The sequence below is a fragment of the Paramormyrops kingsleyae genome, chromosome 19 (genome assembly GCF_048594095.1).
Source record: "Paramormyrops kingsleyae isolate MSU_618 chromosome 19, PKINGS_0.4, whole genome shotgun sequence".
Taxonomy (NCBI): domain Eukaryota; kingdom Metazoa; phylum Chordata; class Actinopteri; order Osteoglossiformes; family Mormyridae; genus Paramormyrops; species Paramormyrops kingsleyae.
Window position 1 is genome coordinate 14,584,968 of NC_132815.1, and position 15,632 is coordinate 14,600,599.

Genomic DNA, 15,632 nt, shown 5'->3' on the forward strand with positions numbered 1-15,632 from the left:
TGTAACACGCGCATGCTCAGTTACAGGGACACAGAGATACATAGACATGTAACACGCACATGTCCAGTTACAGGGACACAGATACATAGACATGTAACACGTGCATGCTCAGTTACAGGGACACAGATACATAGACATGTAACACGCGCATGCTCAGTTACAGGGACACAGAGATACATAGACATGTAACACGCGCATGCTCAGTTACAGGGACACAGATACATAGACATGTAACACGCGCATGCTCAGTTACAGGGACACAGAGATACATAGACATGTAACACGCGCATGCTCAGTTACAGGGACACAGAGATACATAGACATGTAACACGCGCATGCTCAGTTACAGGGACACAGAGATACATAGACATGTAACACGCGCATGTCCAGTTACAGGGACACAGATACATAGACATGTAACACGCGCATGCTCAGTTACAGGGACACAGAGATACATAGACATGTAACACGCGCATGCTCAGTTACAGGGACACAGATACATAGACATGTAACACGCGCATGCTCAGTTACAGGGACACAGAGATACATAGACATGTAACACGCGCATGCTCAGTTACAGGGACACAGATACATAGACATGTAACACGCGCATGCTCAGTTACAGGGACACAGAGATACATAGACATGTAACACGCGCATGCTCAGTTACAGGGACACAGAGATACATAGACATGTAACACGCGCATGCTCAGTTACAGGGACACAGATACATAGACATGTAACACGCGCATGCTCAGTTACAGGGACACAGAGATACATAGACATGTAACACGCGCATGCTCAGTTACAGGGACACAGATACATAGACATGTAACACGCGCATGCTCAGTTACAGGGACACAGAGATACATAGACATGTAACACGCGCATGCTCAGTTACAGGGACACGGAGACAGTCATACTCACACACATTGACAGACTCACAGCTGTAAGCAGGCTGCAGTTCTCTGACAGCCTTACTGTACAGAGCTGGTTTGGCCCTAAAGACGAGGCATTATTGATAATTTGTGCTAGAGCACAAATGCGATGTCAGTAAGCCCATGGTAGTGTGTTCAGTTACAAAGTGTTAAGTGAGGGCACGTTCTCCATGGAAACACAAAGATTGGCAGAGCAGAGGGTTTAAATTAAAGCTGTACGATTTTTCACGCTACCACAATGCTGGGCTTTAATTAAAATATTAATATGGGATTAGACTGAGCCATTGCGGACATATGTTCTCTTAATGCTATTTAAGACCAGATAAGCATACTGTTTTAAAAAAAGCAGAAACACCCTCACAACACTCAATGGGACTTACAGTTGAGATTCAGACAGTCTCTGGTGCAACTGGGGGTTAAGGGCCTTGGTCAAGGGCCCCCATGGTGAAACAGGTACAGGCATCCTAACCCAGTGAGCCACACACCACACCCACAGAAAGGGCAGAATCACCAGAAATAGATCAATAGCTAAAGAGGCTAAGGGGCATTTGGAAGGCAGAGGGGTTAAGGGTGCCAACGGGCATCAACCTGCGGAGGGTGAGGCCTGGGACACAGCCGGCGGGGGCCTCACCCAGCTGGCCTCAGCATGGCATTTAGCAGACATTCTCATCCAAAGTGAAGCAGGGTCAGCCAGTCCCTGAAGCAATGTGGGATTAAAGGCCTCGCTCAAGGCCCCAGCGGCGCAGGCGATTCTGGACTTTTCTACCAGGGAGCGCAAGGTTAGAGAGTCCAACCAGCCATTCATCCATATAAATATAATTGTGGAAAAAATAGTAAATACATTTAAAATAATCATTACATAGTGATATAACTCACAGAAGGCAAATGTTAATATCTTCAAATAGCATTTTCTTCTGTGCCGTAGGGGGATTGTACCCCTGGAAAATTGAAAATTGAATTGAAAGCCCAACAGTGAAACCATTCTGCAGACCCTGGGATTTGAACCAGCAACATTCTGATGACAAAGGCCCAGAGTGCTAAGCTGCTGAGCCCCATACTGCTCCCCCCTGCCTGCTGAGACTCAGCTTCCATCCATTTAAGGAAGTAAATATTTAAGTAAGAACAGCAGGCTTGTCCCTGTTTGCTTTTGCCTCTGCTAAACAAGGTGAGAACCTGCTCTCTCTGTGACATCACAGTGAGGGATTCGCCCTTCAGCCAGGCAGCACCATAATAATCTTATGAGCTGTAATTCCATTGCTTGCACATAGGGGGAGATTTGTCCACAGTGAACGATTGCGTCGGTGGCACGTCTCCCATAACTGATTTTGCATAAATAAACATCATATTTATTCAGTAACATCCCATTTTATACTTTTTATTTAGTTAGATATTTTGACATTATAAAGCAGGGGCACCCAGCATTTTCTACAACAGGAGCTGCATCTACAGATCTACTGAATCGCGACAGTATATTTCGCTGTTCGTGATCGACCAGTTGGCCACTGATGCAATAATGCATTATCGATTAATCATCTCGCGATCCACGTGGAAGCACAACTGATGGGTTGGGTAACGCCGTCCTGAAATCCGGTCACTAGGCACACAGCTCAGCTGCTCTGTATGTTTTCGTGCTGAGAATGAGGAGATTGAGAGTGTTTCCAGAGGCAGCCGAGGACACTTCACACCCAATACGGAAGCTGTCCTGACGCTGAGCTCTAAACCACCCGCCCCCTGTTTTCTCCATAGGACACACTTCTGCTTTGACGACCTACTGTCTGTGTACCTCGGGTGTCAAACAGCAACTTCACTCTGTGAAATGATTATTTCCTTAACAGGATCGATTATCACATCTGGTCAGCGGTGGCGTGTGCAGCCCCTAGGTTATTATTTAGGAAGTACACTAAATATTAAATAACAGATTCCTTACTTAGCATATGCTGAAGCAGCACGTTCTGCTAACCAGCTAGCCATGATTTTCTAACTCAACTTGCTACTGTAGTTATTTATTTAGTTTTTGAAAGCTCTCTGTAGGGGGGGGGGGTGCTGGAGGGCCCTGTGTCTGGTGTCTTACTGGATTCCTGATACATATGGGGCATGTCAGCTACCGGGGAGACTGTTGGTCATTCGCAGGATATGAACGTGGTTAAAATGTGAGTCTGATATTGGCACACAGAACACACTGGAATGTGACTAAAATGTGGGGGTTTTATCCATCTACAGACTGCTGTTCCTGCTCAGGGCCCCAGTGTCAGTGTGCTGCTCAGGTCAGACCAGACCTCTTTCTTTCAAGGGTGCTGACTCCCAGGCACTGGCAAGCCACTGTGAGATATAATCCTTATGAGACTGCCTAAACTGGAGGGTGTGTGTGTGTGTGTGTGTGTGTGTGTGTGGATTAGGTTTATATTACATTATAGGGACTGAATGTTCCCCACAATGTCATAAAAACCAGTTTTTTTGACAGGGTGAGAAACGTTTTTCAGGTCCCCACTAAGATCTGGGAATGCAACTAAAAAAGTAAAAATGCCAGAAGTTTCGTATTTTGTTTGGTTACTTATGGTTATGGTTAGGACTGGGTAGGGGTTAAGGTCGTCAGGTTGGGATTACAGTTTTGGGTGTGTGTGTGTGGGTGGGTGTGTTTCATCATACGTCAAACATTTCATCGTACAGCAGTTCTGGACTTGAATGTACGTGTATTTAAGCTGACAATATACGTAATTTTACAAAAGTATTTGGTAATTTCAGCTCCCTCAACAAACTGTTAAAAGCAGTATATAAATTGTTTTACCTAATAATTCTTTCTAAGAATTCGGCCCGGCACTCTGTTCTGGATAAGCGGTTACAGGAAATGGATAGTTCACGTAAATAAATCGTTAAGTGAATAAATGGAGTCTGGCAGGCTGGCAGCAATGATCCGGCTCTCCGGGATTTCTCGGTTAGAGAGCAAAAGGTGTATTTTCGTATTTTGGTCCAGTCTGCACCCTGAGGGTGCCAGTAAGAACCTCTGAAAACGTCCATTCTCCATGAACCTGCCTTAATGCATAATAAATGTGATTTTTTTTTCCGTCGGCATTGCGCCCCCGTACACGGACTGAACAGCGACCTCCGCTGGTCGCTACCGGTACTTACCTTGTGCTGCAGCTGCGCATGTGCGGATGTAGCTGAAACTTTACGAAGTTTCGGAGATCCTCGGGTTCGAGCCCTCAGCATCGGAGAGAAGTTTGGAGTTACTCCGTGGGTAAGTTTCGTTTGTATCACTGTTTCCGGGTGATTTTGTTTAATTTGGGATTTGGGGCAATCTCAGGCTGCTATTTTTCGTAACTCAGGGTGAACATGTGGTCATATGTTTACGGTTTAAAGTTTAAGTTTTTAAAGATTGAAGATTTAAAGATTTAAGTTTGAGGTTTTGCACAAAGTGTTTTAAGGGGTTGTAACTCCGATCTGGGGGAAAGTGGTGTACAGGCTGGTGACAGCTGGTCCCCGTCACCGTGGGTCGCGTCACTCTCCCGGTCGTGTGACTCCAAGACCATCGGGGACGTGCATCGGGGACGAGCCCCGAAAACCGCTGCCGGTGCCGCTAGAATTCATGAAACGCTGACATACTGGCCTCCGTTTGCCTTCATACTACGCTTTTACCAGCATGTGTGAGATCAGCGAAAGCAAAACCAGAAGCACTGAAAAGAGCTTATTGTGTACAGATGATTACGCCTTATTACAGTGTTATTTCATAACAGCCACTTTCACTTCGTAAGTAACTTATTTGTGGTGCGGTTACTAATTATGAATGATCTCTTTGTCAAGTTCGAAGCCATACAAGTTAGCCCAGATAGTTCAAGATCTGTCTTTTTTCCCCCAGGGTGTGTGCTGCTTAAGCCTGAGTCTGTTTGCTTTTTCATGCCAAGTCGTGCCATGAGTCGGTGACGGGTGATGTTTCTGCAGGTCTGAACATGGCTTTGCTGTGGTCGCCGGCGAATAACGGCAGCAGCAGCCAGAACGACAGCAGCTGCTCCCGCGCCACGGATGAGAGCGCCATCCTGCGAGATGCTAGCTTCGGCGGCATTCCCGTTGTGCTTCTGCTGGACTTCATAGCCTTCGTGGTGCGTGGGGCTCCTCTGGGGAGACGTGGGGCTCCTCTGGGGAGACGTGGGGCTCCTCTGGGGAGACGTGGGGCTCAGTGGTGTCTCCGCCGGGAAATTAATCCTCACGTCTCCCGGATTGTATGTCAAGATGCCCGGCAGAAGTCAGGCCGATAAGATGCCGTGTTCTACTCCATCCAGGTGCTGCTGCTTATCTTCTCCTTCATCAGGAAGAAAGTTTGGGATTATGGGAGGCTTGCACTGGTGTCGGAAAGCAACGGGTGGGTGTCACGTCCCGACCAGGGGTGATTCTGAAGTTTTTTGTAGGGTGCTGGGCCATAATTTATAGAATGGGGCCAACCTTATGATTACCCAATGATATGTTTTGAATCGGTGAGTGACAGGGGAGGGGGCACTTTGGGGCCAGTCACCTTTCAGCTGGGGCCAGTCCCTCTGCGGCCCCGCCCTTGTAGACTCTCCTGATCCCAACACAAATAGCGCAGAACCTGCTTTCATTTGACTGCCAGATACAGTGTCCCCACTGTCCCCTCAGGCTACGTGGCAAGACCCACCTCTACAGCCGCACCTCATCCAACATGTCCACCATAGAGGAGTATGACATGGTGAGGACGTGTCGCCCTGCATCCTCACCTCATCCTTCCTCACAGTCAGTGTGTCTCTGTTGATGTTATCTGCTGTTATCTCACTTTCAAAGGGGTTCTGCAGCTGGGTGCCATTTGTCCTTCGGATGGAGTAAGTAGCACGTGTCCCCGGTGTACAGTCTGGTGGCTGGATCGCTGATCCTGGATCAGCCCTGCTCCTACACTCTGTGTGTGCCTATCTTTGCTGAGTGTATATTGTGTGCTTAGTGTTTCTTACTGCAAGCTGTTACTGTTCCGCTTGTTCCCTGCAGTCTTACGTCAGTTCTGAGGTCAAGTTTAATCAGTATTTTGCAGATGTGAATTCTTATGGGCGCCATGATTCCCTCCTGAGCAGCAAGGAGATGATCGAGGAGAGATGTGGCATCGATGCCGTGCATTACCTGTCCTTCCAGCGCCACCTGATTGTCTTGCTGGTTATCATCTGTGTGGGGTCTGTCAGTGTCATCCTACCTGTCAACATGTCTGGGAACCTCATGGGTAAGTAGGGTAACCAAGACCCTCACTTTGGAATGGGACGCACTCACACCTTCACTCTCATGTCCTCACTATGGAATGGGACACACTCACTCTCACTTTGGAGTGGGACACACTCACTCTCACATTCTTACTCTGGAATGGGACACACTCGCTCTCACTTCCTCACTCTGGAGTGGGACACACTCACTCTCACTTCCTCACTCTGGAATGGGACACACTCGCTCTCACTTCCTCACTCTGGAATGGGACACACTCACTTCCTCACTTTGGAATGGGGCACAGTCACTCTCACACCCTTACTATGGAAAAGGATGCGCTCACACCGTCACATTCTTTTAAAAGATTAATTAGAATAACTTGAGCTAAAAAACCCTAGAACGGAAAACAGAACATCGTGATAATTTAGTTGAGATGCTGATCATGGGTGGATCCAAAATCGCATTCTTGTTTGCTATGTATAAGCTGAAATATATTATGCACCGTGTGCGTAATGTCCAAATCCTCAGTATGAATGATACAGTAGGCGAACGGTACCCGGGTTACATACTACACTGAGAAATTCCAAAGTGTGCAACTGATGGACGCTATACTTCCCACAAAGCCATTGGAGCAGCAAATAATGTTGTTTGCTCAGAAATTCTTGTCACAATAACTCAGGAAATTTAATTAGAAAACAATACCCAGTTACATAAGTTGAGTTGTATTGTTTCATTGGTTATTTTTTTTTACTTTTGCATACGTACTGCATTAACAGACAATTAATAAGCTACTGACGAAATTTGGTACCTACTGTGCGAGTATGCGATTTTGAACCGACCCTGTCATTTTATCATTGTGGTTGTAATCGTACGTGTCGTGGTCTAGGGAAGGAAGCAGGAATTGATAGGCCTCAGACTAGGCTGTACCTGTGTGTGGATTGCAGGGGATTTAAAAATGCTGCATGTTCATGCATTTACAGGAGACGACCCCAAAAACTTTGGAAGAACAACCATTGGTAATCTGCAGAAGGAGTGAGTGTGCGCTTCCTCAGCTGACGGCGCCGCTTTGCGCTCTGCTGAAATTTCTGCTTTCTGCAGTTGACATCTGTGGATGTTCTTATGAAAGTTCCTCACATGACACCGTTTTACTTCCTATATAATCCCTACCGTGAGGTTTCAGCAGTTCTCACATGCTTCAGCTTCATCACAATCATCTGCTGTCAGCTCTGTGGTGACCTGTGAACCCTCTTATCAGATAGGGGGCATGTGCTGTAGGACGTGTCATGTCTATGGTTTGGTCTACAATATACCGCAGCCGCGTTTTCATGTATCCTTATGCTCATGCTGTGTTGATGCCGCTCGCGATGTGAGGCGGCTGGCGAGTTGATTGTGAAAAACGCATGTTTTGTTTCAGTAACGACCTGCTCTGGCTGCACACCCTGTTTGCCGTGCTGTACCTCATTATTACTGTGGTCGTGTTGAGACACCACACTTCCCAGATGAAGGACTTTCACAAGGAGACTGTGAGTGGCTCGCGAAGCCTAACCCTCGCTAGACACGACAGCGATCATGTGCTGCACACCCATTTCAGCAACACAGCACCGATGGGAAGAACCTTACGGTCATCATGTGATTAAGTGCTACACTCCTGGTTCCATCGGCAGTTCTACTGGTCAGATGAAAATTTGAACACATTAAGTCCAGTAAAATTAAATTATGTTCTAAAGTTACATTTGAAAATGTAGCTTATCTTAGTCATGTATAATAATAATTGATTGTAAACTTACAAAACACACAGTGATCATGTGCTGCACACCCACCAGGAAGAACCTTACCACACACACGGTGATCATAAAAACTGCCTTTACAATGTGCTGGTAATCGATGATCATACTGTCTTATCATCTGATGTCCAGGCCAAGACGACTCTTCTAGTCTGTTCCCTGCCCAGAAAGGCCAGTGTGGACCAAATCAAAATGCACTTCAGGTAAGTGAGCTCGCCTGAACATCTCCTGCTCCTCCCCGTCGTTGTGACTCAGAGGCGCCGGTTCTGGTGGCGTTTAGTCACTCTGCCCTTCTCCCTGCTTCTTCCAGTGAGGCATATCCCACCTGCCGAGTGCTGCAGGTGAGCCTGTGCTACGACGTGGCCAAGCTCATCGCCCACGCCAAGGAGAGGTAGGCAAGGCTTTGACAACCACAGCCGCTTCTCTGTGCTTGCTGACCCGGGTGTGAACACGGCAGCTGCGTGGACTTGGCTGTGGAGACAAAGGTGGCGTCTCCCGGGAGTTGGAGGGCATCATGAAAGAAGCACAAATCCTTTGCTGGGAAGGAGCCACATGGCCACACAGTTTCCATTGTCTGGGCTGTAAATATCCGTTGAAGATCCTGGGATTTTCCTTCCTCTGAATGAATGTGTTGTTGAGTAAGTTCGTGTTTGGGCCCGACCCTGTCTGCCAGTAAGCCGGAGAGAGCTGAAGTTTCCCAGTAAACTCTAGGACTGCAGATGTTGTCAAAACTCCAGGTGCTGACCCAGGTTGAACCATGAATGGGGGGGCGGTTGGGGGGGGCCAGAAGGCAGTACCTAGTCAGGTGACCCACCCCCCACTGCGCCGGGTTTGCACAGTCAGCCATTAGAAAACATGGGGAAATGTGAAGTCCTTCTTAACGTGTCACTTGACGTGTTTCTTCAGCCATTAATGACACGCTACTGATGGAGGGTTTGCGTTCTCTGTACAGGAAATGCACTTAATGCTCTGAGAGTTTAATGAAATGATGGTTTATTTGCTATTCGCACAAGTATTTTTTTTTGGGGGGGGGGGCAGGTTAAGGGCCCAATGGTGATGTGACTATTCTGCCAACCGCCCACTGAGCCACACACACCGCCCCCAGTGTAACCAGTCCCTAGAACCAGTTTGACATGCATGTTTCCTGGCTGTGTGTGTTTTTAAAATGTCAGCGTTTGCTGTTTGCTTCTGTAATTAATGCTTCGTGCGGCTCAGTCTGCGAGTTCCCTGCATGGGCGTGACTTTAGCGCCCCCTTGTGCCGGCAGAGAGCGTTTACAGAGAAACTTGCAGTATTACCAGAAGATTCTGGAGAGGGAGGGCAGGCGGGAGTCCATCAGCCCCCACCCCTGTGGATACCTGTGCTGCTGCCGCTGCTGCTGTGAGATGGTGAGTGATGATGGCCCCCACCCGTGAGCACGCAGCTCCACTGAAGCCGCATGTTAAATGCGCGTTTTTCCCTGTGCGGCGCCTTGCCCATATGACCTCCGACCCTCGAAGGTGGACGCCATTGACTACTACAGCTCCCAGGAGTCCAGCATGAAACAGGCTGAGGAACATCTGCGGGAGGAGGTCCCACAGCGCCCCCTAGGCATGGCCTTCATCACTTTGGAGACTGAGAGCATGGCTACCTAGTGAGTGACAGGCTGCTGCATCCAGGTGCCATGTGAAGTTTCCTGCCTGCCGCTGAACTTGGATCAACCTCCTTCGTTTTCCTAGCATCCTCAGGGATTTTAATGCCCTGGACTGCGTAGGTGACGGAGCCGCCGGCAGGGTGACGCGCTGCGGATGTGGCCGGCAGCCCCAGCCCTCTTCTGACAGCGCGGCGTTGAGAGTGACCAGTTGGAGGATGAGCTACGCCCCTCGGCCCAGCAACATCTACTGGTCAGTGTGTCCGGCGGGTCCCACGCCAGGCCATAATTACTAAGTAATGTAGGTCTGAGCCAGAGGTGTCACTAGGGCTGTTTTGGGGGGGGGGGCTTTAGACCACTTAAAATGTTCTTTAACGCCCCTCCCTCCTTTTTCCCCCCCAGGGAGAACCTGTCCGTGGTCGGCGCACGCTGGTGGCTCCGCTGTCTCTTTTTAAACTTTTTCCTCTTCATACTGCTCTTCTTCCTCACTACCCCGTCCATCATCATCACCACCATAGATAAGTTCAACGTTACAAGACCTATCTACTATCTCAATGTGAGCACACTGCCGTCCCTGCAGCCCCCTCCCCAGCTGCCCCTTCCCTTCCTAGTGGCACCTTCCCTGCGTCCCCCTCTCTGTCCCCTTCCATGCGTCCCCCTCTCTCTGTCCCCTTCCCTGCGTCCCCCTCTCTGTGTCCCCTTCCCTGCGTCCCCCTCTCTGTGTCCCCTTCCCTGTCCCCCTCTCTGTGTCCCCTTCCCTGCGTCCCCCTCTCTGTGTCCCCTTCCCTGCGTCCCCCTCTCTGTGTCCCCTTCCCTGCGTCCCCCTCTCTCTGTCCCCTTCCCTGCGTCCCCCTCTCTGTCCCCCTCTCTGTGTCCCCTTCCCTGCGTCCCCCTCTCTGTGTCCCCTTCCCTGCGTCCCCCTCTCTGTCCCCTTCCCTGCATCCCCCTCTCTGTCTCCTTCCCTGCGTCCCCCTCTCTGTGTCCCCTTCCCTGCGTCCCCCTCTCTGTGTCCCCTTCCCTGCGTCCCCCTCTCTGTGTCCCCTTCCCTGCGTCCCCCTCTCTGTGTTCCCTTCCCTGCGTCCCCCTCTCTGTCCCCTCCCCTGCGTCCCCCTCTCTGTGTCCCCTTCCCTGCGTCCCCCTCTCTGTCCCCTTCCCTGCGTCCCCCTCTCTGTCCCCTTCCCTGCATCCCCCTCTCTGTAGCCCCTTCCCTGTGGTTCCCCCAGTCATGCCCAGTCCCCAGGCATTGCTGATGTACACACTGCACTGCTCCTCCCATGCAGAACGCCATCATCAGCCAGTTCCTTCCCACCCTGCTGCTCTGGTGCTTCTCGGCTCTACTTCCCACGCTGGTGTACTACTCCACCCTGGGAGAGGCCCACTGGACCAGGTAACCGGGCCGCCTGGGGGTGCTGATCCATAAGTCCGAGCTGTGACTGACACACTGCCCCACTGCCAAGAGGGAAATGTACATGGCCGGAGCGGCATTTCTATAAATATGCAACTGTAGTTAATGTCTCGCTCTCCATCCATGTTTGGAGAAGCTTTGATTTTATTCTCATACACGCCTCAAGCCATCCTAAAGGCACCTACATTTTGGCTGTAAACACATTCTAGAAACACAGGGCTAGTTTCCATGAAGCAGTCGTTTCAGAGTAAAGTCATGTTCCCTGAGTCCTTGCAAATACATCACAGTTTGCGGGACTCCTTCAGCTCCAGAATGTTCTGGCTCCGCGTTTATCTTTCTGATGGGTTGAGGCCCATGGTTTGGTGTTTTCTCTCGCAGGTCCGGTGAGAACATGAGCATGATGCACAAGCTGTACATGTTCCTGCTCTTCATGGTGCTGATCCTGCCGTCACTGGGCCTGACCAGGTAATCCGCGCCGATGGCCCAGCTGTGCCCAAGGGGCACACCGCCTCAGTAAGACCTTTCACCGTAAAGGCAGCACATCCGCTGATGCTCGAAGGTCGGGATGCTGTCCCTGTGATTAGATGGTCAGATCCCTGGATCAGCAGAGTGGTGTTACCATTGTGCTCCTAAGCACCAAATGTTTCAGGGACTTGCTGAACTTGCTTATGTTTGTCACTTTGGATAAAAGTATAAAGTAAATAAAAGCTGTATTTTTAATCCTAGTTTTTACATCATTGTCAGATTCGTTTTCTAATCCCAGTTTTGCTCTGAGTTTCTCCTCTTAGTTTGTCCTCACAGTGTCTCCTCTCACAGTTTGTCCTCTCAGTGTCTCCTCTCTTACAGTTTGTCCTCTCTTACAGTTTGTCTTCTCACAGTTTGTCCTCTCTCACAGTTTGTCCTCTCTTACAGTGTCTCCTCTCAGTTTGTCCTCTCTTACAGTTTGTCCTCTCACAGTGTCTCCTCTTACAGTTTGTCCTCTCTTACAGTTTGTCCTCTCACAGTTTGTCCTCTCTCACAGTTTGTCCTCTCACAGTGTCTCCTCTCACAGTTTGTCCTCTCAGTGTCTCCTCTCTTACAGTTTGTCCTCTCTTACAGTTTGTCCTCTCTTACAGTTTGTCTTCTCACAGTTTGTCCTCTCTCACAGTTTGTCCTCTCTTAGTGTCTCCTCTCAGTTTGTCCTCTCTTACAGTTTGTCCTCTCACAGTGTCTCCTCTTACAGTTTGTCCTCTCTTACAGTTTGTCCTCTCTCACAGTTTGTCCTCTCTCACAGTTTGTCCTCTCACAGTGTCTCCTCTCACAGTTTGTCCTCTCAGTGTCTCTTCTCTTACAGTTTGTCCTCTCTTACAGTTTGTCTTCTCACAGTTTGTCCTCTCTCACAGTTTGTCCTCTCTTACAGTGTCTCCTCTCAGTTTGTCCTCTCTTACAGTTTGTCCTCTCACAGTGTCTCCTCTTACAGTTTGTCCTCTCTTACAGTTTGTCCTCTCTCACAGTTTGTCCTCTCTTACAGTTTGTCCTCTCACAGTTTGTCCTCTCTTACAGCTTAGATGTCTTCTTCGAGTGGCTTTTCGACAACCAGTTTTTTTCACAAGGGAAGCTTCGATTTGAGTGAGTCATCCAGCGTGACCGCCTTTCTGTCCATTTCTCTGGGTCTGTGTCTGTGTGACCTCTAGCTCTGCGCACACAGGTGTGTCTTCCTGCCCAATCAGGGGGCTTTCTTTGTGAATTACGTGATTGCTGCGGCGCTCATTGGCTCTGCCATGGAGCTGCTCCGCCTCCCGGGGCTGGTGCTCTACACGGTGCGCATGGCGCTGGCTCACTCCGCGGCAGAGAGGAAATACATCAAGCAGGTGAGCCACTACCCCCACACAGTCTGTGGCTGCCCCTGGTGCTGGTGCTGCTCTCATTCCTCCCCATCATACCCGCCCTCAGAACCAGGCTTACGCGTTTGAGTACGGAGCCATGTACGGCTGGATGCTGTGTATCTTCACGGTCATCATGGCCTACAGCATCACATGCCCGCTCATCGTGCCTTTCGGTGAGTCACCTCACTGCCCCCTACCTTCTCATTTTTTGATGCCATCCATTATCACTCAGATATGGACCCCCCCCCCCATCCCCCCAGGCCTTCTCTACATGTTGCTGAAGTACTTGGTGGACAAACACAACCTGTACTTTGCCTATCTGCCTGCCTGCCTGGACCGCCGGGTGCACATGGCTGCTGTCAACCAGGCCCTGGCCGCGCCCATCATCTGCCTGCTCTGGTTCTACTTCTTTTCCGTCATCAGAGCCGGTGAGCCACCCGCCACTCCAGCCCACCCGCCGCCTCCGCCACCAGTCCCGCCGCCACTCCCACCCGCCATTCCCACCTCTGCCACTCCCACCCGCCATTCCCACCTCTGCCACTCCCACCCGCCATTCCCATCCGCCCGCCGCCGCCACTCCCACCCGCCATTCCCATCCACCCGCCGCCGCCACTCTCACCCGCCACTCCCACCAGTCGCCACTCCCATCCGCCCGCCGCCGCCACTCTTACCCGCCATTCCCACTGGTCGCCACCTCATGCGCTGACCCGCGCTCTGTCTCTGCACAGGTTTCATGGCCACCACGTCACTCTTCACCTTCGCCATCCTCATTGTCACCATCTTCATATGCATTGCATATACCTGCTTTGGACACTTCAAGTACCTGAGCCCACACAGCTACAAGGTGAGAATCTCCCCTCTGAATTGCCCCCTAGTGTACGTCTGCCGTGTTGTTCAAATGCTACTTGTATGATAGCGATGATGAAGCTGAATCGAGTCTAATCCAGTCTAACCTAAAACCACATTGCTCATACTTTTGGGTTTTGGCAGATAAAGGAAGCTGGTGATGATCCTGGAGACGAAGCCCCAGCCGTCCCGACAGATTCGGTCAGTATGGCGGTGCTCGGTTACTGCTGGGGGGTCGGTTAGGGCAGCCAAAAGGAGCTTATCTAGGACGGCCCTGCTTCACACGGTCACATGGTCTGACCCCCGCCTCACTGGCACATTCTCAGTGATGCTCCTACATTCACAGGTCTACCTTCCCAAAGTGCTTCAGGACACCCTACCCTCTGAGCCCCTCCCAGGGGACCCAGTCCAGAGGTCGTACGGGGCTCTGGAGAGCTCTGCACATGGCACGGACCTTCAGGGAGTGTCGCCCACCTAAGCGAGGCAGCAGCGGAGGATGGACTTCTGGATGCTCAGGAAGAGCCAGCCTCCTGCCTTGAAGCTGATCAGGGGAGGCCTGGACCAGGTCTTTGTACTGGGGGCCCTTTACCCCCCAACCCCCCTCCCCCAGAGGTCAGTAGTGCTTTGGGTTCACACACCATCCTAAGGATGGGACATTTTTTTCACTTTCCAGCTTCAGACCTGAGCGTAAGCATACAAAATTCAAGTGGAGTTTTGTTTTTTTGCATTTGTATCTAAAAGCTCATTTCTGCATTTGAATGGAAGCTGGTTTAGCCAGCCTAAGCCCAGGGGGATATTCAGTGTTGAGAGGTAATCAAACATTTATATTTAAATTAAAGAAGTGTTATTTTAATAATTTAATGATTTGGTGGTATAAAAATAAGAATTTTGTACTTCATTGTCTTTTCTAATCAGTTTGTTTAGAAATTATAATAAATAATAATTATCTGAATAGTTTGTGTGTCTCCTTTTTCAAGTCAAACTTTGTCATTTCAAAATATTCAGGCATAAGGTGAGACAAAATAGCATTTCGTCTGAGGCTTTAAAAACAGCTTTACAGCTTTTACTAATAGTAGGGTGCATCAGAATCATAGAATCAAAAGTGAAGTGTTTCATTTTGAGCTGTCTGGATGTCCACTGTTTGTGGCTATACATAAACAGAAAAACCAAAGTAAATTTAGTATATTCCACAGCTTATTAAAACCTTCTAGTACATATTGCAAACACACATTTTGAAGTAAGAACTTTTGTTCATTTGCTGCTACATTAAGCAATGACTAGAAAAACTGTTATACAACAATTGAAGAAACAATCTACTCTTTCAGCTGGCTTTGTTGGCTAATCATTTAATCTATAATCAATCACACTGAGTCTTGACCCATAATTAAAATTTGTTTTAATTTATAAATACTGGCCAAAAACATCCTTTACTAATCCTCTCCTTGTTTTATAATGTCTTTTCAAACATTATTAAGAAAGATTTTATGATAAATCTTGCTCCATTTTTGTACAGTGAGAATTCTTTAGCCAAGCTGAGAGACCTCTAAATAATAATAATAATAATTAATTGATACTTTTATTGATCCCTGTGGGGAAATTGTCTTTACGCCTCCCTCAACTTGCTCTCTGTAGAGTAAGCTGTCCGCGAAGGGCAGCCACCTGTTTGGGCGCCCAGGGAGCTGGGGGTTAAGGGCCTCGCTCAAGGACCTGCAGACGTGCTGAGGCTGGGTTTGAACCGGTGACCTTTCAGGCCCACTGGGCCACACACTGCCATACACTGCCCCTCAAGCTTCAATAAAGACATTTTTTACACAGGTAATATATACAGTAATGTAACAAAACTATAGGCCAGACAGCTCAGTTATGAAACTTTTCATTTTTTTGATGCACCCTGATAAATATGCAACTCTCCACTTGGGCTTTACAGTGTGTTTGATTACAAGCAGCTTGCAGTGGAAGAACAGTGTTTTTTGCT

General features: G+C 49.1%; 1 protein-coding gene across 1 annotated transcript; it reads left to right on the top strand.

The window, feature by feature from the left end:
* Positions 1-4,055: 4,055 nt before the first annotated feature.
* Positions 4,056-14,609, top strand: tmem63a (transmembrane protein 63A). The gene is made up of 23 exons (XM_072702509.1): positions 4,056-4,173; positions 4,875-5,032; positions 5,213-5,292; positions 5,565-5,634; positions 5,727-5,764; positions 6,008-6,150; positions 7,109-7,160; positions 7,543-7,651; positions 8,045-8,115; positions 8,223-8,303; positions 9,179-9,299; positions 9,411-9,544; positions 9,630-9,794; positions 9,944-10,097; positions 10,822-10,928; positions 11,325-11,411; positions 12,489-12,554; positions 12,634-12,796; positions 12,879-12,984; positions 13,072-13,239; positions 13,540-13,655; positions 13,802-13,858; positions 14,004-14,609. The coding sequence occupies exons 2-23, from the start codon at positions 4,883-4,885 to the stop codon at positions 14,133-14,135; spliced, it is 2,370 nt and encodes a 789-aa protein (XP_072558610.1). The 5' UTR covers positions 4,056-4,173; positions 4,875-4,882; the 3' UTR covers positions 14,136-14,609.
* The last annotated feature ends 1,023 nt before the right edge of the window (positions 14,610-15,632 follow it).

Bases quoted from the DNA above. Each gene is read 5' to 3' on its own strand.
- tmem63a (XM_072702509.1), top strand. From the start codon at position 4,883: ATGGCTTTGCTGTGGTCGCCGGCGAATAACGGCAGCAGCAGCCAGAAC. The intron at 6,151-7,108 runs GTAAGTAGGGTA...ATGCATTTACAG, and splicing joins CATGTCTGGGAACCTCATGG to GAGACGACCCCAAAAACTTT. The intron at 9,795-9,943 runs GTCAGTGTGTCC...TTTCCCCCCCAG, and splicing joins CGGCCCAGCAACATCTACTG to GGAGAACCTGTCCGTGGTCG.